At 36.2% G+C, this 23,780-nt stretch overlaps 1 protein-coding gene across 1 annotated transcript in view; it reads left to right on the forward strand.

Annotated features, from left to right (window-relative positions):
- Window positions 1–23,780, forward strand: part of LOC126418712 (anoctamin-4-like) — a 404,589-nt gene that overhangs the window by 30,436 nt on the left and 350,373 nt on the right. The window contains exons 2-3 of the mRNA XM_050085615.1: window positions 1,712–1,798; window positions 11,980–12,280. Coding sequence (XP_049941572.1) covers window positions 12,101–12,280 — 180 coding nt within the window. The 5' untranslated portion in view covers window positions 1,712–1,798; window positions 11,980–12,100. The remainder of the gene's footprint in view (window positions 1–1,711; window positions 1,799–11,979; window positions 12,281–23,780) is intronic.

Raw genomic sequence — 23,780 nt, forward strand, 5'->3', positions numbered from 1 at the left:
TAAATTCATAACATTCAGTGATTCTTTCACAGCAGAGGGAAAAATCCTAAGCAGTTAAAGCTATGCAAATATACAACTGTGGTTTATAAATTCTAGACATTCAAGGAAAATAATAGCTTTCATTGTGAGAATGTGTCTCAAGTCACAAATCTTGCCCTGGCCCCTTTCATAAAAATGCGAGCTGGAGACACCTTAATGTTAACATGATGAAGTAACAATTGCTGATGTCAATCACATCCTGTTTCAGTGCAAGCACTGTTAGACTGTTAGAAAGGCAGAGTCAAATTATTAAAGGAGGTTCGATACCTGGTCACTGCCAGTCACTTTGCACTATCCGAATTCTTGGAAATACAATTAGAAGTTCACATGATGTCATAGCCAGGTTTATAAAACAAAATGCATCAAAATGTAAGAGAAGTGATGGCCATTGAACTTAATTCATGGACAGAATTAACTGCTTTAAATAAATGAGTGATTAGATGTTAAAATACTTTAAGTGAATACATACATCGTTTACAGTCTGAGGATAAATTCATGAATGTATGTTCCAAAATGTATGCATGGTGAAGGTCAAATATTATGTTGCTTTATTGTCAGTCATTTTAAATGTTGATGGCTAAAAAGTGTGTATGCTAGAAGCCAAAAATAAATAAATAAATAAAATACATTATCTTAGAGATACTGACAAAAAGCAATGGTATGCAAACTACTAACAGCTTATAACTGCTAAATACAAGACTAGAACCTTTCAATATAAATGAATGATTTTTATAAGTATAAACAAATTATGTCCAGTGACAACTTACGCTCGATTAATTTCTTTGAATGTACAGTTTGGTGTTAGATTCAGAACCCCATAATAATCAACTTCCTTCTTCATTTCTTACTAAATTCTTGATTCTTAGAAGCACTTATTCACAGTTACACAGTAAATTCTCAGCCAAGACAAGCTCAAAAATCAGCCACCTTTTCAAGGCAAAGAGACCTTAGAAAACAATCGCAATGGAGATGAACATTTTTATAATGCATAGTTGTTTATATATGATTGTGCTCAGTTAATTTCCCAGCACTGTAAGAAATGAAATTTATTTAGTTTTGTGTAATGAAGATTATTATTCTTTAAAGGATGAGCTTGTCTTATGCATGCATTTTCCTGTGAGTTTCTTTGAATATATAATTCAAAGAATAATTATAATCAGATAATAATTCTACTTAGTGAGCTCAGCTGATATTTTTCATGCCTTCAACTAGGATTGAGAAGTGGATGTGAGATAAAGGAAAGAAAATTTTTTAGGATATCTGAACAGAATGATATCAAGACATGAACTGAGCAGTTTTACATTTTGTCTAATTGGTAGACATGGCCATGCTATCAGCATTTCTCTGTGCAAGATACATCACAGAAGAAAACAAAGTTCAAAACCAAAATAAAATTGAGGAAATTTTCTACATGACTAATGCTTAATATTACGTCTGTTATAAAAGAATTTGCCAATTTGCGTATATTAGATAAATGATAGCTGGTGGAGTAAGAGTCTGTTTCTAGACATCTCTGTAAGTCTGTTTTCCTGTATCCCAGTCAAATGTCAAGAGTGACTATTTAACTGTGTGAGATGTGTAACACCTGTTTGACATTTGTAATTAATGTATCTACTCTTATATCTAATCTAGAGTGAGATAAAGTTATCAGTATACTACTCTGTCCTTGCAGAACCTGTAGCAGGATGTTTCATTCAGTATTGAAGTTTAATGCTCAGCATACAGTTCATATCAACTGTGCTTGGTGCAAAGTTCTCAGGTGAGTTTTTGTTTTCTGCTGTTTTCATAAACAAGAACATTTTTGGGTATATGTCAGTATCAGAGAACAAAGGCACTAAGTTGTAGACAAGACTGATTACTATTTTAAAATTCTTCTGAAATTAATACCACTATCAGAACACCTCCTTCACACAATAAACTATATCCCCTATTTTTTGTTGTTTGTGATTGTAGAAATTCACTGAAGCAGCACAGTAGAGAAAAGTTCACAAAGTAAACTAACTCAGCTCTCATGACACATTGAATTGGTAGTGTTAACCACACAAAGTAGTAATGGGAAAACACGGGCTAGAACTTCTATCACTCTGTAAATGTAACAATCATATGAACCCATGCACTGTTAATTCCATTAACACCTTCTTGATGAAGAAATTGAGTTTATTTGAAACCTGCAATAATTTGTACAAACATTAGTTGTAATGTTAAATAAAATTGAGTTTATAGAGCAGTTATATGTACAAATGAACATAAATTTAAATAATTCCTGTGTTTTCTTCATTGTGTATAGCATTTTGTTCTTTACTTTCTAAAGCCATAAACTGGCTAAGGACAATAAAACCCAGTGGGTAAAAGTAATAAGTAATGAACAGTTTCCCATATTTTTAATACATGAAAGTTATTAATTTAAGTTGATATTCACAGTTATTAAACTGTGATCCTAGAAAATATCATTCTGTTCTCAGTGTGATATCACGTTCCTAAAAAATTAAAGCCCCTGTCTCATTTTATGACCACATACGCTACATAATAGAGAATAAATATTTTCCCGTGTTATCATCAAAACTATTAGTATTCAAAGTAACACATAAGTAAATAGTCTGCAGTATTCTTTAAACACTGATGTTGGATGTCAAGTTGTTAGCTTGACCACATTTGGGTCCATCATTTGTATGGTACATTGTCCTATAGACCAGTAGAGGATGGACACAGTTAAACATTTGTAATGACAAAGTGAGACCAAACTCACAATAAAAAAAAAATTGCTTTTCTTATTTTCATGATCAGTTCATTTGTGTGATAATATTATTGCTAGTAATATGTATAAATCATAAATTGCTTTCTGAAATGGCCTGAAGCTACTTTTTGTAGATTCTTCAGCTGTTGTGAACTTTTACAACTATGGACCTGAGGCATTTTTGTCTTGGTAATGAGTGAAATAGACTTGAGCAATACTTGTTCCCTGATATTCTTTAGTTTATTTAAAGAATGAGCTGTGGCTGCACTGAATTTAGCTTTGGTTAACACCAGACTAGTTCAAAATAAATCACTTTTTAGGTACAATTTTGCTTTGCTTTCAATGTAATGTCAATGTTTGTTGATTTTGCACAAATATAAGTTTGAAATAATATGTGTATTTAATAAATAAAACACCAAATTTTGGAAATATGTTATATGGCAGTTGTCTGGGTTCAATTTTTAAAACAATTGCAACTGTATGTCTGCAATATTAAGAATATGTTTATTGACCTCAGTTGTGCATCAAATATTTCTATTCTTAACTGAAATTGAAACAGAATGCATAGGTATCTTTACACTATTTACTGAAGACATATATTCAAATGTAGTAGCAGATAATCTCTTGGCCAATGGGTTTGTGTGCAAGTCCTAGTTCAGGTTATTCTGGATTCTTGTTTTCAAGGATCTTACCTGGTTTTTCTTAATAAGTAAGTCTCTATGTCAGTGTCTGCTTGTTTACCGTAGCTAGAGTCCATCATAGGAGTCTTATGGGCACTTGCAAATAGACATCTTTCGTTACAGTACTGGCTGTTTCTTTTATGATCAAATCTCTAATCCGTGATACATTCATACATTCAGTATTTAGTATAACAGAAACAGTCAGTCTAGATTGCATCTGATATTTATTTAGTCTGGTAACTGATTTCAGTCAAACATGACCATCTTCAGACCACTAACTCTTGGTGACATGTGGAGCTGATACACAGAGGTGCTGTATGTACCAAAAGGTACCACTCAACAACTGCTACCTTTCGGTATGTACAGCAGCTCTGTGTACTGGCTCCACATGTCACCTAGGAGTAAATGGTCAGAAGATCATGTTTGACTGAAACCAGTTACCAGAATAAATACATATTAGTTGTGATCTAGACTGACTGTTTCTGTTATACTTCATTCTATCATTCGTCCATTCATTCATTCATTCATTCATTCATTCACGCACTGTCTTCCATAATGTTATTTTAAATGGAACCTTCAGGGACATGGAATGCATCACACTATACATTAGCAGGCAGAAGCAATCGATTTAAGCTGAACATTAAAATTACAACTAGTGCAGATCTTGACTGGAATTTGCATACTTGTTGCAGATATTGTGATGAATTATTGAAGGGGAAGTTAATGATGTGCTCTTTTCCCATATTTATGAGTAGCTGGTAATATCCAATTTCCCACCTGATGTCTCCTGGCAACCTATTAAAGATTTTGGCACCAGAAAATAAACATGCAAATGACTTTCACTCCCAGGATTGTGCTTGTGAACTTCACTGTTTTCCTAGATGTCATTTTCATTATTAACCACAAATACCATTATGGAGTGAGTATAATGGCACATGAATGTAAGACGCTCAAGTTATCTGAAGAGTTCTTTGCAGTGTGCTAGGTATGCAATATTTTTACTATGTGCTTTTGAAGAATAAATATTTATTTAATCTTAGCTGTATTTCCACGCAAAGATATGCCACAGGTTGGTATATTAACTGAAAGTATGCAATCCAGACTGGAAGGCAGCACAGTGAAATAAATTTCTAAGTGCAAAGCCAACAGAACTGAGCTTTTGGTTCATTTCTGTGTTCTGCTACCTTCTCAGGTTGTTACCAGTCAGATATTTAGAAATTTCACATATGGTATTTCATTTAGTTGAATGCCCATTGACCTCTACTCTAAGTAATTTCTATTTGCTTGGAATGACAGTGTATGGGTTTCAGTAAGATTAAATACTATAGAGTTTGCTACCAACCGTTTGTCAGCCTGTATCACAATCCTCTTGGCTTTGTTTAATATGGATGTGGTTGGACACTTTACCAGTATATTGAAATCATCAGAAGACTTGACAGCATCTGAAGAGTGTTGCAGTGTCTTTGGTAAACCATTTGTGTACATGAAGAAAAAGCATGGGCTAAGCACCAATGTTTGTGAGACACCAAATTTCAAGTTTCTCCACCTTTAAGTTAGTTCTGTCCCCTTATTGATTAATTAACATGATTTTCTCTTTTCTGTTTTATACATTTGTTTGTAGAAGCCATCCCTTTTATAATTATAGGCCATATGCAGTATTCGTCTATACAGTCTTCAATAAAGCATGCACTTATGTTCCTCTTGATGCTTTTCTAACCCATTCTGTATCTCTCCATGCTGGTTCTTTATATGAATGACTACTGTATAGATGATATCATGCAAAATCCTGTCTTATTTGGTTTCAGCTTCTTGTTAACAACACATAGAAAGCCTCTCTTGAAATAGTAGTTTGATTGTGCTAAATATCATACATTCACCACATGCTATGGTTTTTTTGTATTCCTGTGCATCTATTAACTGCAGATAGGTTAAATAATTCTTCAAATATCAAACAGGGCTGCTAATCTGCATAGAAGAGGATGGATTGCAACAGGCTGGTAATGCATGTCACCATTGAAGTGTAAAATTGTGAGCATTCCCTTAAATATGATGAGTGTCACGTTTGCAATTGTTAATGCATAGATTCTGTTCATCTGAACTGTTCTTAATATTTACATTTAATATTTTATGTTCTTCTCAGTTCTTCCTGGTTAATAGGCTTCAGAACACCTTCAAACATTAAATCGGTTATCAGTAGCCACCCATAGATGTCACGATCTGTTGCAGACTTAATGTACCATTAGTTTAAGATTCTAGTTTGAATCATTAACCAAATTATTTTACAGCCATGACTCTTGGCTACCACTTTCAAAGCAACTAATTATCACTGTTAAGATATCACCAATGCGACTAAAGCACTTCTTTCAATGTAGTAAGTTATGAGTCACTTCCCTAAGCTATCAATATTTCTCATTAATAGCTTTTGAAAATTGATTGCCTGTGTAGAATAAGTTCATAAATAAAGAAATTCCTTTTAAAATCACTCACTAATAGAGTTGTGCAGTGTCAATCAGTTTCCAGTAAACTGGAAAAAATATTTCTTTTCTTGCCATTATAGAGGCAAGATGTACTTGAAACAACTTAATGAAGACACACTGTTATTAATCACACACTGATTGGTGTTACACAAATCACTACAGTTGAAAGACTTTTTCCAGATGATTTAAGATTGATAGGTAATTCATAATCTTTCTTGAACATTTTGTTATTAATAGACAGCATAGTAGCTCAAGACAATAAATACATCTACATCTACATCTACATCCATACTCCGCAAGCCACCTGACGGTGTGTGGCGGAGGTTTACCTCGAGTACCTCTATCGGTTCTCCCTTCTATTCCAGTCTCATATTGTTCGTGGAAAGAAGGATTGTCGGTATGCTTCTGTGTGGGCTCTAATCTCTCTGATTTTATCCTCATGGTCTCTTCGCAAGATATACGTAGGAGGGAGCAATATACTGCTTGACTCTTCGGTGAAGGTATGTTCTCGAAACTTTAACAAAACCGCGTAAGCCAGACTTCCGTAACTGAAGGAGGATACGATAAGGACTTTGTAGAGCGTCTCTCTTGCAGTATCTTCCAATGGAGTTTATCTATCATCTCCGTAACGCTTTCGCGATTTCTAAATGATCCTGTAACGAAGCGCGCTGCTCTCCGATGGATCTTTTCTATCTCTTCTATCTTGGAGTTTATAAGGATCTCATCAATATCCCATTACCACGCACATGAAGTCAGCATCAATGAGTGGCAAGGGTAGACTGGGTTCACTTTTTTGGCACTTGTATCCTCTAGCTGGGGGAAGAATTCAGTGATTTGGATACTCCAGATGATGATGGATATGCAAAACACAGTTAAGTACAAGCTGTTGGTGTCTGATCCATAAAGAGTAACCCTTGGCTCTGTCAACAGGCTGCCAACAGGGCTTGTCTAAAAATCACCAATCAAGATTGATCCAACATTGGTAAACCAGGACCAAGCCACAGCACTGATGGACCAGCCACTATGTAAGCCAGACTTCCGTAACTGAAGCAGGATATGATAAGGACTTTGTAGAGCTATAAAAGCATGGAACAATCCACACTCTTGGAGGTACTACTCAGGTAGCATAGGGTTTTGAGTTTTAACTAGCACTTCAGTAGGAGATAATATACATGTGAAATAGCACGGTTAGTTTGATGCCAAAACCTAGCCCCATAAAGTACTTCTTGACTAAACTAGGTATATCTTAGTGTTGTTAGAGCTCTTGGTGCAGCTGTTTACTCTGTTGCAAACTTTTGGTGCCCTTTGTTCAGTGATCCACACTGCCAATTGCTACATTGTTAGAGCACCACTGGATTGCCTTGCCAGGAACTTGCTCATTCAATATGAAACAGACAAGAAACAGGCAACAAGAAAAAGATATTTTTAGTATACACATTACATATAGTGTACATTACATAAATGAACAATTAACACATGTTACATACTTGATGTCACCCAAGTGGATAATAAGGACAGTGCTGTTCCTTACAGTTAGGAGCACTGCAAACTCCACTCACTTAAGGGGAATCATATTAATTCTGTAATGACGTACCCAGTTAAAGGCCTTAGAAAGCTTACAGGAAATGCAAATGGGTTTATTTTTCTTGTTTATTTTTATTAGAACTAATTTTCTGACATCATACATTGTTTTCTCTGTAGAAAACCTTCATGGATGGCAAACTGAGCAGTTGTTAAAAAGGTTGATGTCAAAAATGTGGTTCCATATTCTACTTCTACATCCATTCTCTGCAACATACATCCTTCTGAGTCTGCTTAGAGTCTTTATTCTTGATCTCCCTCTACGATTTTTACCCTCCACACTGCCCTCCAATACTAAATTGGTGATCCCTTGATGCCTCAGAACATGTCCTTCCAACTGATCCCTTCTTGTAGGCAAGTTGTGCGACAAATTCCTCTTCTCCCCAATTCTATTCAGTACCTCTTCATTAGTGACGTGATCTACCCATCTGATCTTCAGCATTTTTCTGTAGCATCACATTTCAAAAGCTTTTTGTCTAAGCTAGTTATTGTCCATGTTTCACATCCATAGATGGCTACACTCCATAAAACACTTTCAGGAAAGACTTTCTGACACTTAAATTGATACTCGATGTTAACAAACTTCTCTTCTTCAGAAACACTTTCCTTGCCATTGCCAGTATACACTTTATATCCCCTCTACTTTGACCATCATCAGTTATTTTGCTCCCCAAATAGCAAAACTCATCCACTACTTTAAGTGTCTCTTTTACTAATCTAATTCCCTCAGCATCACCTGATTTAGTTTGACTACATTCCATTATCCTTGTTTTGCTTTTGTTGATGTTCATCTTATATCCTACTTTCAAGACACTGTTCATTCCGTTCAACTGCTCCTCCAGGTCCTTTGCTGTCTCTGACAGAATTACACTGTCATCGGCGAACCTCAAAGTTTTCTTTTTTCTCCATGGATTTTAATTCCTACTCTGAATTTTTCCTTTTTTTCCTTTACTGCTTGCTCAATATACAGATTGAATAACATCGGGGATGTCCTACAACCCTGTCTTACTCCCTTCCCAACCACTGCTTCCCTTTCGTGTCCCTCGACTCTTATAACTGCCATCTGGTTTCTGTACAAATTGCAAATAGCCTTTCACTCCTTGTATTTTACCCCTGCTACCTTCAGAATTTGAACGAGAGTATTCCAGTCAACATTGTCAAAAGCCTTCTCTAAGTCTACAAGTGCTAGAAATATAGGTTTGCCTTTTCTTAATCTATCTTCTAAGATAGGTCATAGGGTCAGTATTGCCTCATTTGTTCCAGAATTTCTACGAAATCTAAACTGATCCTCCCTGAAGTCAGCTTCTACCAGTTTTTCCATTCATCTTTAAAGAATTCATGTTAGTATTTTGCAGCTGACTTATTAAACTGATAGTTTGCTAATTTTCACACCTGTCAGCACCTGCTTTCTTTGGAATTGGAATTATTATATTCTTTTTGAAGTCCAAAGGTATTTCACTTGTCTCCTACATCTTGCTCACCAGATGGTAGACCTTTGTCAGTGCTGGATCTCCCAAGGCCTTCAGTAGTTCTAACGGAATGTTGTCTACTCCCAGGGCCTCGTTTTGGCTTATGTCTTGCAGTGCTCTGTCAAATTCTTCATGCAGTATCATATCTTCCATTTCATCTTAATCTATGTCTTCTTTGATTTCCATAACATCGCCCTCAAGTATATCACCCTTGTATAGACCCTCCATGTATACCTTCCACCTTTCTGCCTGCCCTTCTTTGCTTAGAACTGGGTTTCCATCTGAGCTCTTGATATTCATTCAAGTGGTTCTCTTTTCTCCAAAGGTCTCTTTCATTTTCCTGTAGGCATATCTATCTTACCCTAAATCCTTACATTTGTCCTCTAGCCCCTCCTGCTTAGCCATTTTGCACTTCTTGTCGATCTCATTTTAGTTACATTTGTATTCCTTTTATGCCTATTTCATTTACTGCATTTTTAAATTTTCTCTTTCATCAGTTAAGTCCAATATCTCTTCTGTTACCCAAGGATTTCTACTAGCCCTTGGCCTTTTACCCACTTGATCCTCTGTTGCCTTCACTATTTCATCTCTCAAAGCTACCCATTATTCTTCCTCTGTATTTATTTCCCCATTCTTGTCAGTCGTTCCCTAATGCTCTCTCTGAAACTCTTTACAACCTCTGGTTCTTTCAGTTTATCTGGATCCCATCTCCTTAAATTCCCACCTTTTCACATTTTCTTCAGTTTCAATATACAGTTCATAACCAATAGATTGTGGTAAGAGTCCACATCTGCCTCTGGAAATATCTTACAATTTAAAACCTGGTTCTTAAATCACTGTCTTACTATTATATAGTCTATCTGAAACCATCCAGTGTCTCCAGGCCTCTTCCATGAATACAACCTTCTTTCATGATTTTTAAACCAAGTGTTAGCTATGATTAAGTTATGCTCTGTGCAAAATTCTACTAGGTGGCTTCCTCTTTCATTTGTTATCCCCATTCCATGTTCACCTACAACTTTTCCTTCTCTTACTTTTCCTACTGTCGAATTCCAGTCCCCTATGACTATTAAAGTTTCATCTCCTTTCACTATCTGAATAATTTCTTTTACCTGATCATAGATTTCTTCAATCGCTTCATTGTCTGCAGAGCTAGTTAGCATATAAACTTGTATTACTGTGGTAGGCATGGGCCTCATGTCTGTCTTAATTACAATAATGCATTCACTATGTTGTTCATAGTAGCTTACCCATCCTCCTATTTTTTTTATTCATTATTAAACCTACTGCTGCATTACCCATATCTGATTTTGTATTTATAGTCCTGTATTCACCTGACCAGAAGTCTTGTTCCTCCTGCCACCAAACTTCACTAAGACCCACTATATCTAACTTTAACCTATCCATTTCCCTTTTTAAATTTTCTAACCTACCTGCTCAATTTAGGGATCTGACATTCCATGCTCCAGTCCATAGAACGCCAGTTTTCTTTCTCCTGATAATGACATCCTTCCTTCACAATAACTAGAAAGCAGTGTCCAGTGCGGAAATGGCAGTCAACTGCACTGCATTTAACACAGAGAAGGGACACAGCTGTCTGTTTTTGACTGCATATGCTCTTATGTTACATCATCCAGCTGGTAATGAGAGTATTACATTGTTCGCAGCACCAGGTCAGCATTTTTCTTTGAACATTGAGTGTAAAGTATTCTGCAAGCATAGAATACAAGAGATTTTAAAAGAGCATCTGATTTATTGGTGCCATAGTCCAGTGGTCAATTTTACTCACTGGCAGTTTGTAGGGTTTCAATTTTTTCATCTTATGTTATTCTTCACAAGTTAAACTGTTGGTTATAAAGTTTAACCCTTTGGCTTCTACGTGCTCTCTTCAGTCTGTCCAAGAGAGTGGCTTGTTGCTGCTGTACTGCTTGCCTAATGCTGTTACTTGTGCTGAGAGACAGTGTTCTGGCTGCTGCGAAATACTTATCAACCAATTTTAAGAAGATTATTTAGTGAGAAAAATTTGACTTTTGCACACCTTACAGTTTGATATTTTCACTCGATAAAGGGCTGAATTTCTTTTTGCTCTTTGTCACAGTTACTGTGGTGTGTGAAATTAAAAAAAGCATTGCATGAAATTTTTAAAAGTTGGTGGAGATAAAAATGCATTGCATAAACTTTGTGTATGGTTGATTTTAGCCCATACATTGCTGTGTATGAAATTTAGATAAGATATTGAAATTTTATTTAAAATTGAGAGTGGAACAGTACCTCATTTTGTTCATGAGTTATTTGCTTTTAAATCCATCGGATGGTCACATACATCCCTGCTCATCAGTAATAAAGTTGTCATAACAAATGTTATACTTCATAAACGGTTCAAGATGTCAAAATGAGTTTTTTTCTTCAAATGACAGCATGCAAATAGACACATTTGTTAAATACTTGAAACTTTGTATTCACTTGATAAAATGGTAGTAACTCATCCACAGCAGTGAGAGCGTTGGTGGGATGGGCCTCTTAAACATGTCAATAGTGTTTAAGTTCTCTAAAAATTTATGCATAGAATATGAAGGACTTTTGAGCAACAGGCACACCGACTGCCAATTCATTGGCTCTGGTTCATTTCCTGCTAACATTGTTATTGTTGTTGCTTTTTTTCCCACAATGTTAAACAATTAATTATAAAATTTAAAATGTTTAAACATGTCAGTTTATAAAAATTAATATAATCAATTTAGTTACAGTTACTATACTTGTAAGTCAAATGGCTATAGGACACCACACTATAAAAAACTGGTAAAATTTTGTATGAGCCACAGCTATTATTGTATACTATTTTTTCTGCAGTTACTGACATTTGTTTTTGACACACACTAGATAACTTGGCATAAAGTAGATTGCTTTTTATTCATTAAATGATCTGAACAGTAAAATCTGGTTTGTAATAATTCAGTAAAATATGTAACTTATAAAAGTTATTTAAAATCTTTATACAGTATCTAAAGAAGAAAATAAAAATGAAGAGACAGTGTAAAGAAGAGACAGTGCTTCTGTCCGAAATATATTATCATAGGCACTGGAACTGAAACTTACTGATCCAGAGCTTCTATATAAGCAATGAATCATTATAAAGTGCTCAGAAAAGAAAGGGGAAGATTGCAGGGCACAGTGCATTGGTTTCAATTGACTGTCATAAAGTATCATGTAGTGGCAGCAGAAAAAATGCAACTGCTTGAGAAATTAACAGTCCACTATACAAGAGGAGTTTTTATCTCATTGGAGAACTGTGACAAAGAGGTAAGAAAGATGTGAAATGTATTATGAGAGAAAGAAAGAACTAACAAGTATATTCGGATGTAGTCTGAACATCAGGAATTGAACATGCAAAGACATTAAAAATAAACAGTAAAATTATTCTTAGCATCGACAAGAATGGCATAAGATTATAATTTGACATCATTGTGCAGAAAAAAATACTGGCCTTATCATTTTTCAAACTTTATTACAGTATTCTTGATATGTTTAAAGTCAAATGAGAAAAAAGTAAAAAGATTGCAGAGAAGTTGTAACTTGTTTGTCATCCTTACTTTCCATGTGGCATTATGAAAGGGAAGGGTGAGCAAAAAATCTGTAAATGAAGATGAACACATAACAAAAGTAAAAGCAAACAATGATAAGTAACAGAATGTATGAAGTTCAACTAGTATTAATTATTTACAGCACAGAGCAATTAAAGAAACAATATATTTCCAGATACTAAAGGAATAAAAAAGGGAATGGGTTGAGAAAGACATATAAAAGGAAATGAGACACTGTGATCTACACTGAGTGCATCAAAGCACTGTCTGTGTTGCACTATGGTTATATCTTTTAATTATAGTTCAGTTAGTAAGAATGTTAAAGTATTAGATCTAAAAAATAAATGTGAGAAAATGATTGTTATGGCATTAGAAAAAAAAATCACACCACAGACAGCCACAAAGGTCATCTGTATTTTCTCACCACTGTTTCACTAAAGGAATATTGTCTTCCCTCCCTGGATTTCTGTTAGAGTGCTTGAAGCATCTCTGTAACACTCATATGTTGACAAATCCTACTGGTAACAAATCTAACAACAGACCTCTGAATTGCTACAGTATCTTCTTTTAATGTGAGCTAGTGTGGATCCCAAAAAATTGAGCAGTACTCAAGAATGGAGCCACATGAGTGTTCTATTTGTGGTCTCCTGTGTAGATGATGTACACTTTCTCAGAATTCTCCCAATAATGCAGAGCTAAGCATTCACCTTCCCTGCTTATGACCTTGAGTGTTTAATATTAATTGATGTGACTGTGTCAAGCTGCATAACACTAATACTCTATATAAATACTGCAGAATTGTTTTTCCTAACTGTCTGCGTTAACTTACATTTTTATACATCTAGAGCAAGGTGTTACTCATCACTCGAAATAGAAATGCTGTCTAAATCATCCTGTGTCCTTGCATATACAAAGAATTGTCCTGTCATACTTCTATGGGACATGTCTGATGATTCACTTGTCTCTGCTGAACACTGATCATTCAGGACAATGAAATCTTTGAGCCACTCACAGATCTGAGAACCTGTTCCAAAGACTTGGACCTTCAATACCAGCATGCAGTTGGGCACCATGTTAAATGCTTTCTTGGATTCTAGAGGTATGGAATTTACCTATTGGCCTTCATCCATGGTTTGCAGGAATATCATATCAAAAAAGAGGAAGCTGTGTTTAGCATGACTGATGCTTCCTAAATCTGTGCTGATTTGTGGACAGACTTTTTCTGCCTCAAGCAAATTTATTATGTTTGAACTCATGGTATGCTCAAGAATTCTTCAGTAAACAAATGTTGAAGACATTGGCCTGTAATTTTACTGATCTGTTCTTTTACCATTCTTATATACAGGAGACATTTGAATTTTTTTCCCAGTCACACAGGGCTATGCCCTGGGTGTGAGATTTTCTATAAATGCAACAAAAGTAAGGATCCAATAAAAAGAGTATTTTTATAAAACCGAATTAGGATTGTATTGGGAACTGGTAACTCATTTGTTTTTAATTCTTTCAGTTGTTTCTTAATGCCAGAGGTGCTTATGTCTACATCCTCTACACAATAGTCTGTGTGTCAGTTAAATGATGATATGTTTGTCTGATCCTCTTACATGTAAAATTTATTAAATGTACAGTTTAAAACTTCAGCTTTACTTTTGTTGTTTTCTATTGCCACACCAGACTGGTTGATGAGTGACTGAGTTGAAGTCTTTGATGTGCATAGTAATTTTACGTAGGACCACAATTTTCTTGGGTTCTTGGCAAGCTCTTCCACGAATGTATGACTGTGGAAGTTTTTATGTCCTACTGCTAACTCTTGTGTGTTGACATTTCCACAGTCTTTTTTGAACTGAGAATGCAACAAGCTTTGCTTTCTCAGAACTTTTATGGTGGGTCTTTTCCATCCTCAGTCCACTTACTCAGCACATACAATCTCCAGTGCATTATTTACAATAAGTTTAAATGTTGCTCATAATTCCTCTATGTCCATTATGTTGGAACTAAATGATGCACATTCATTGTTGAAGTAGGATGCTAACAACTGCTTATATGTTCTTTTCAGCATAAAAACTTTCCTCGTGTTCTGATGGGTTTATTAACCTTAGTAACCATCATTACTACCATGGCATCTTGAGTGCTAATATGGAGTCAAAGTGAACTTAACTTTTTATATGTTGAATGTCACAACTTGACTGCGTAGTTTTGTTGCAACAAAGACATACTAAAAAAAAATAGTTAAGTAATGGAGAGATGTCATAAATGCCACCAAAATGCTACAATACTTGGAAAGTAGAACTCTGCTGATAACACATTGTGATGTTTGAAAGATGTACTTTGATTTCCTGTTCAGATGATCATATAAACAATCATCAATTATGATGGGCAATATTGAATTATAAGCTGTGACAAAGTATTCAATTTTGAGACAGTTCATCCAAATGGACATATCAAAAAGACCTAGATTCAATATAAAATATTCTTATCCTTTGTTTTGAATTGTTAAAAACTTGGTTCTGGATTTAAATGTATGGAGCTCTGATGATGATGAGCAGTCACAATATCCAAAAATCTATGTGGCTGATAAGATTGTGGCTAAAAATTACAATGCTGTGTCAAGTATTTGCTTATTGGAGGTACACTACCAGTAGCTTTATGCAAATATCTCAAAAGGCAATATCTACCACAATTTGCATGAAATTTTGGTTATGACATAGCTTTCCACATGATGGTTGTTGTTTCTATTGCCCATAGACTAAAAAAGTTTTTTAGTGAACATTTCTCAAGTGTTTAGGCATGTTTCATTTGTAATGAGTTTCTCTTAAATTTTGCTATAGTAGATGAAAGATATTTACATGCCAGAGATTAGGGAACATTTAAAATGATATATGACAAAAAGTGAAAGTTCACCAGAGAAAGCAAGAAAGTATCATCTGTAGGTAGAGTCATATTTACAATTTTATGTGATTCTTAATGCCATGAGGGCAGAATCATCAGCAGACAGTATTATACTGCATTACTGGACAAAGGTGTTATGTAGGCTAAATATTCACAACTTACATAGAGGAATGTTCCCTTCCACCAAAACTTCAAGCCCTTGCACTAACATTTGATTCTGGAAAAACTATGTGACCTTCACTTTGAATCACTTTTGCATCCACTATGTTTACCAAATTTTTGATCCCATCAAAAATACCTTTTGTTCCCAAACTGAAGAAAATGTGCAAAACAAAACTTGAACTCTGGATTTTGCCTTTCATGGGCAGATGTCCTAACAATTGAGATACCCAAGCACAACTGACAACCCATCCTCACAGCTTTACTTACACCATTACCTTGTCTCCTACCTTCCAAACTTCACACAAGTTCCCCTGTGAAACTTGCAGGAGTAGCTCTCATGGATTAATGATATTGCAGTGATGTGGCTTATTCTCTCTTCCAGAATCGTTAGTCCTGTAAGTTTCACAGGAGAACTGCTGTGAAGTTTGGAAGATCAGAGGTGAGGTATTGGCAGAAGTAAAGCTGTGTGTCATGCTTGGGTAGCTCAGTTCGTAGAGCATTTCCCCCCAAAAGGCAAAGGTGCCAAGCTTGAGTCTCGGTCCAGAACAGAGTTCTAATTTTATATGACTTTCATGTTGAAGTGCTCTGCTTCCACTGACTGTGTTCACCAGATTTTTGGTCCCATCTATTACCTTTTGTTCCCAAGCTTAAGATGATTCATTTTAAGTGATAAGTTCAAAAGATGTTTGTTTTGAATGTTTGGGTGAATGCTATTTTTACTGATGGTATTACAAATTTGAGAAGCCGTTGAATTTTATGTTTTTAACTGGCAAGATGACAAGTTATGTTGAAAACAAAATTAGCTCTTTAATCTCTTGTTTTCGGTGTCAGACTGAGAACTTTTGGAACATTCTTCCTGTATGCGAGAGATCAGTTTTAATATTCAATCAATACATGTACGAAGGAAATAAAGTGATTAAAGCAGTATATCATGTAACAGCACCTCCTCAAACCCAGGTAACCAAAAGAGTGCTTTCCTGGTGTGCTGCAGTATGCGGAACATTGACTCATGTTCAAATAAGGATCAAGGGAAGACATGGGAAAATATCAACATATTTCTGTTCTTACAGTCCTGTCAAAATTGCCAGAGATAGTAGCTCTATTCTGGATTCAGAATTGTGTTGCAAGAAATGATATTATTTTAAATAACCAGTTTTGATTCCAACAGCAAAAAAATACTCTGGATGCTGTGGACAAATTCATTGATAAGATAAGCAAAGCATCAGATTAGAGGATTAAAGTTAATCTTAGAAATGCCTTGCTTATCTACAAATTAGATAAATATGCTCTGTAATGACTGCATCATATCTACAGAACAGGAAACACAGGATGACTGTCACTTCAAGTGCAGTGAATCATAATTCAAAATGGAGTACTGAATCGCAAGGATTGCCTTAAGGCTCAATTTTAAGGCCAGTGCTTTTCCTATTCTGTGTAAATGACTTACCCGTAAATATCAATTCCCCATTAGTTCTGTTTACAGACGATACTTCTGCTTTAATAGAAGTTGATATTTCCAAAACAGTTCCAAGCTTTATTATGAGTATACTGAACACTCTAGAAAACTGATTCCAGTTGAATGTGATGTACCTGAACATTGAAAAAACCCAAATAGCACGTTTTGGAACCAAACATTTAGAATGTGTTGAGTTTAAAATACAGCATAACAATCAACTGATAGATGTTATTTAGTCAAATTCCTAGGATTAAATGTAAATAGTAACTTAAGCTGGAATACACATAGTGACATCCTATTAAAATAATTAAACAGTTTTTGCATTTACAGCATAATTCTTGTATCTGCTACTGTTCTGAGTTCACAAGAAAGGCATATCATAGTTGTTTTGAATCTGTCATTAGGTCTGGTGTAATGTTGTGGGTACTGTGGCTGCAGAAGAAAATTGTCAGATACATGTGTCATTCGCTAATGCCTGTAAAAGTAAATCCAGTGGTCATGGAAGTGGGTTGTTTTTTAATTTAAAATATGTACTACACAGATATTTCTCTACAATAACAAAAAAATTCTAAAACTTCTTCTTGTACTAAAATACTAAGAGGATAAACAGTTAATTTCCAATTAATGTAATTCCTGATATTTTTAAAAGCCTTTTATGAAAAATTTTTGTTATTATATCTCCAAGACAGATCACAATTAATAGGGAAAACTGACATTGTGAAAAATATAAGATAACAGAAGAAAAATGCTCCGGTAAACATGGGTCCACAAACAAGCCATTTGGAAGAATTGCTAATGTGCGGTTACAAGCTGCCACCGCCTTCAGTATTAAATATTGTCTTAGTTAGTACAAATGTGCTTGAAATGTCAAATTTCACTCATGGCCTATCCTATTTTGCACAACATTGCTAAATGTGATACATCTACACCTGTACTCAAAATGGCAGCTGATTGTGTGTGGCAGAAGGTACTTCTGGTACGAAGGGCTCATCCCCTCTTCCCTGTTCCATTTGGAAGTGGCACTCGGAAAGAAAACCTCAATATTAGCTATAATTTCACAAATTTCCTTGTGATCATTTCCTGAGGCGTATGTGGGAGGAAGTATTGTGTTGTCCTACTCTTCTTAGAATGTATTGTCTTAGAGTTTCAATAGTAAAGTTCTCTGTGATACACAATGCTTCTCTTGTAATGTGTGGCACTGAAATTTGTTGAGCATCTCCATATTGATTTTGCACCGACTAACCAAAAACAGATAAAAACTGACTAAACAAACAGATTTTTGTTGGATCTTGTTCATCACTTCTATTAACTCAACTTGTCAGGCGTCCAGATTTATGAGTAACAGTCAAGAATCAATGAACAAGTGTTTGGAAGCCACTTTTTTCATGTCTGAATTACATTTCCTTAAAGTTCATCAAGTGAATCTCAGTCTGCCATCTGTATTTATTACTATTTATTTCGTGCTCATTCTGCGTATGGTTACTCTTAGCTATTTTGCAGCAGTTAATATTTCCAGCAATTTGTCACCATTAGTGTAATTGTACACTCATCAATTTCTTCTCCTATGTATGCACAATATGTTACATTTATTACATCATGGTCAACTACCAGAGCCTGTACTGCCCATAAATCCTGAACATGTTATCCTGCATTTCATTGCAGTCTTCTGACTTTGCTATCTTCTTACAGACAACTGCATCATCCACAAACGGCCTAATGGAGCTTTCAACATTATCCACTAGATCATTTACATACATATTGTTAACAGTAATGATTCGGTTACACTTTGCTTCTGCTTATGGTTACTCCTAGATCTTTTGCAGCAGTTAATGTTTCCAGCAATTTGTCACCATTAGTGTAATTGTACAGTCGTCGGTTTCTTCTCCTATGTATGTGCAATATGTTACATTTATTACAGTCATGGTCAACTACCAGAGCCTGCACTGTTCATAAATCTTAAGCATGTTATCCTGCATTTCACTGCAGTGTTCTGACTTTGCTACCTTCTTACAGTCAACTTTATCACCCGCAAACAGCCTCATGTAGCTTTCAACATTATCCACTAGATCATTTACATACATATTGTTAACAGTAATGGTCCTATCACACTTTGCTGGGGTACTTCTGACATTACCTGTACATCTGTCAATTGTGTTGCATTAAGAGCAACATGTTGAGTTCTATACACAAGGAAGTCTTTAATCCAGTTACCAATCAGATCTGGTACTTAATAAGCTCATATCTTCTTCATTCAGTGGCGTTGTGAGACTGTACCAAATGTCCTTCTGAAATCAAGAAACACAGCATCAGTTTGAAAGCTGATGCCTACAGTGCAGTGAATCTCAGGAAGGAATAGAGCAAGCTGAATTTTGCAATATCTGTATTTGTGTAACCCATGTTGATTTTTATAAAGATGATTTTCACTGTACAAAAACTTGTAAAACATTCCATAACTCTGCAACTAATTGACATCAGTGATATAGGTCATGATATAGGCTGATAATTATGTGCAGCTATCCTACAAACCCACTTGAAAATGGGAACAACTTGTAATTTTTACCAGTCACTAGGTTCCCTTTGTTTCTCCAGTAACCTATGATGAATTGCTAATAGGTGGGCAGCAAGTTCTTTCACACAGTCTCTGGTCCAGGTGCCTCCTCACTACAAAGTGATTATAACTGTGTTTCTGTTCCTCAGTCCCTTACCTCAATATCTGCCAATTCAACATTTGTGCAGTCATTGAAAAGAGGGACCATATTATGCTCTTCCATGGGGAAACAGCTTTGGGGGACTGGATTCAGTATTTTGGCCTTCTCCCAGTAATCTTCCATTTTGATGTCTGTAGGGTCACTGACTGTCTGAATAGGTCATTTTTGATGTGCTTACTGTCTGAAATCCAGCTCTGTGGATGTTGAATGCCCAGCAGAGGAAATTGACCTGGGTGGCTGCTGGAGGGCACAGCCTCATGACAGTGCTGTACGCGCAGCATGAGTGTCTCACCACATGAATAAGTTGGCTAATAGTGTACTTTTTGGCTGATACAAATACAGCCGCCCAGTGAATGGTCAGCCAATTCTATACCCATATCTGATATTGTAAGTTACTATCATCAATGTACAATGGATATTCAATAACAGCCCATTTGGCACTTGGTGTTCCTCTCTGGTCATAATTCAGATTGTCTCTCCATTTGCTCTTGGCTTGTTGGCACCACTGTGATGAAGGTTTTGCACATTGCACTTTGTTGTTTACATAGATTGCTTTGTTTTTTTCTTTGTCTGTGTCCTGTCTGCCATCAGCCAGCTGAGTTTAGCTTGGCACCAGTTGGTGTTGTGTTCTTTTCCACAGGCAGCCTTCCAGCTTGCAGCTTCATGTGTTTCTCTCCTGGGTTTCTATGCATGTGCTGATATCTGGTTGCTCACAATATAGCATTGACGAGAAGAAAAAAGGAAGTTGCTCTGTTGCAAGGACGCTAAATTGATTTGCCTGCTGGAGCAACAGCAGCAGCTAATGCAACATCAGCAGCTTCAGACAGACTTGTCACAAAAGTTAATTCACCTTCAGGCAGACAAACTCCAAGCATGTGAGGCTATGTTGCTCAGGGCCTCATTGCTCCCTATAGTCAACATCCCACTCATCCTGTGTCATTTCCACCTCTTAGTGACCCTACGGAGGAGTGGGATACATGTTTCCAACTAAAGCAACATTTAACCGTGTATCAAGTCACATGATTTATTACAGTGATGGTTATTTCTGTCTTGGACATCGCTGGACATATTTAAATATGTCTGCTTGTGTCTGTATATGTGGATGGATATGTGCGTGTGTGCGAGTGTATACCTGTCCTTTTTTCCCCCTAAGGTAAGTCTTTCCGCTCCCGGGATTGGAATGACTCCTTACCCTCTCCCTTAAAACCCACTTCCTTTCGTCTTCCCCTCTCCTTCCCTCTTTCCTGATGAGGCAACAGTTTGTTGCGAAAGCTTGAATTTTGTGTGTATGTTTGTGTTTGTTTGTGTGTCTATTGACCTGCCAGCGCTTTTGTTCGGTAAGTCACCTCATCTTTGTTTTTATATATAAGTTTTCCCACGTGGAATGTTTCCTTCTATTATATTGATATCATTAATTTGAATCCAACAATTACGTTTGTTATTGTCACTGTTGCATTTCGAAATCTTTTCTGTCGTCTTATTTTCCTCTTTCTGTTTTTGCCAGTAGTTTCACTTTGTATTCACCTTCTCCTTTTTACCGTAATCTGCTATACTATTTTAACCCGCCTATATATATATACTCAATAATACGTAACCCACTTCCAAACCATAACCAAAAAAATTTTTTTGCCACTTTCAGCACTACCGCTGCTATAATATCCACCGTTTCTAGTTCACAAACAGCTCCTTTCACCTTTTAAACAACCATTTCGGCCAGTTCTAACAACTTTCACTTTATTTCCATTTCCGTTTTTCCCACATCACTGATCATTTTTAGCCGCTTCCCACAGGTTTTAACGCCATTATTTCTTCCTCAGACAATTGTTAACCTCATTTTCATAATCTGCCACCACAATACCACTCCTTTTAATATACTACACGCAGTTTTTTCGAAATTTTCCCGAATTTCTCCGTCCTTTAACGTGTTTTGGCGGCAACACAACCACCTAACCTTTATGCACATCGTTGTCTACCAACCCAAGTCCAACATAGCCCAGCTGTAACCAACACCTTTTCGCCTTTTTTCATTCCAGAGCTCCAGTTACTTTCCGGTTCACCTTTATCTCTCCCCATATATTTTTATTTTCATTTTCATTTCACCTCATGTCACACTTTCCACCTTCTAATACCATGTCACCCTCACAACACCCCCACAACGACCCCATTAAGTTTTATTTACATTCCCTCCGCAAACATGGTCTTTAAATATGTCTGCTTGTGTCTGTATATGTGGATGCATATGTGCGTGTGTGCGAGTGTATACCTGTCCTTTTTTCCCCCTAAGGTAAGTCTTTCCGCTCCCGGGATATGAATGACTCCTTACCCTCTCCCTTAAAACCCACTTCCTTTCGTCTTCCCCTCTCCTTCCCTCTTTCGCAACAGTTTGTTGCGAAAGCTTGAATTTTGTGTGTATGTTTGTGTTTGTTTGTGTGCCTATCGACCTGCCAGCGCTTTTGTTCGGTAAGTCACCTCATCTTTGTTTTTATATATAATTTTTCCCACGTGGAATGTTTCCTTCTATTATATATATATATATATATATATATATATATATATATATATATATATATATATATACATATACTCCTGCAAATTGAAATAAGAACACCGTGAATTCATTGTCCCAGGAAGGGGAAACTTTATTGACACATTCCTGTGGTCAGATACATCACATGATCACACTGACAGAACCACAGGCACATAGACACAGGCAACAGAGCATGCACAATGTCGGCACTATAGTTCAATTCTTTTATCTAGGCGGCTCGCGCATGCCCGCCCAGACGCTTGAGATTGCTGCGTTGCCAGTTGCACACGACGCACGCGCCAATAGAAGCAGCGCCTAGTATAGCGTAGTTCGCAAGCTTACGTGTAGGGGGGAGCGCGCAGTTCATGAAGTAAAGCCACCACGGCCGCATTAACCCTTTCGCTGCTACAAAGACGTGCTCCCTGTATTCTGCGCTGTGGGCGATTTTGTCACTGCACTGCTCGCCTGTGCAGACACATTGTGTTCCGACTGCTTTGACACTCTTTATCATTCGATTCCACAAAAACTATTTGGCTCAAAAAATAGATTTTTACCTATCTTCTTGACTGATACCTTCCCCCAAAAATGACTTAATTTTGTTTCGATGTTCAACGCAGTTATTATGCAGCATTAAATATAGTAAACCTTTGCACAAAATTTTGAAGAGTTTGCAGAGGTAAAAAGTCCATAGAGTATACTTTCCGTATGGTCGATTTTAGTTGCCACAACGTTGAGAATGAAATGTGGACAAGATACCTATATATTTCATTTAATTTAAGTACCACATAAGTGTCGTATGTAATATTGAGAAATATTCCACCTTTTGCGACTGTAACAAAAGTTTTACTTACACTGGGCACGTTTGGCTTTATTTTAAAGCACTTGAATCAATCAAAAGGAAGTAGACAAAATACATTAAACAAAACTGTGGACTTACAAAAACATTAGGACTTGAATATACCGTCTGTCAGTGAAGTGCTCAGAGCTATGTCAAATATAATTTTGTGTGTAGCACACACAACAGCATTTATTTGCTAAAACACTGATGAGCCAACACAAACGTTGAATATTGTGCTACCGCAGCACAAAACTACGAAAGGTGACTTGGCAATGGAGGACACAAAATACAGTCCTCTTATGATGCTTCAAAAGAGAGAAATGCGTCTGGTCTAAATAAGTCGCTTATTACAGTTGCAGAAGAGGGATGTATTTCAATACCATTGGTAAAACTGCGACTGTGGAACAAAAACAAGAAATAGAACATGAATACCATTGTGTATGTGCCATACCTTTCACCGACGGAAGTGCTTTAAAATAAAGCCAAACGCGCCGTGTGTATATAAAACTTTTATTGCAGTCGCGAAAGACGGAATATTTCTCAATATTACATACGACACCTATGTGGTACTTAAATTAAATGAGATATTGTTATACAGTAAATATTATATGAAATTTAGGTATCTTGTCCACATTTCATTCT

Source organism: Schistocerca serialis, chromosome 9, assembly GCF_023864345.2.
Source record: "Schistocerca serialis cubense isolate TAMUIC-IGC-003099 chromosome 9, iqSchSeri2.2, whole genome shotgun sequence".
Classification (NCBI taxonomy): domain Eukaryota; kingdom Metazoa; phylum Arthropoda; class Insecta; order Orthoptera; family Acrididae; genus Schistocerca; species Schistocerca serialis.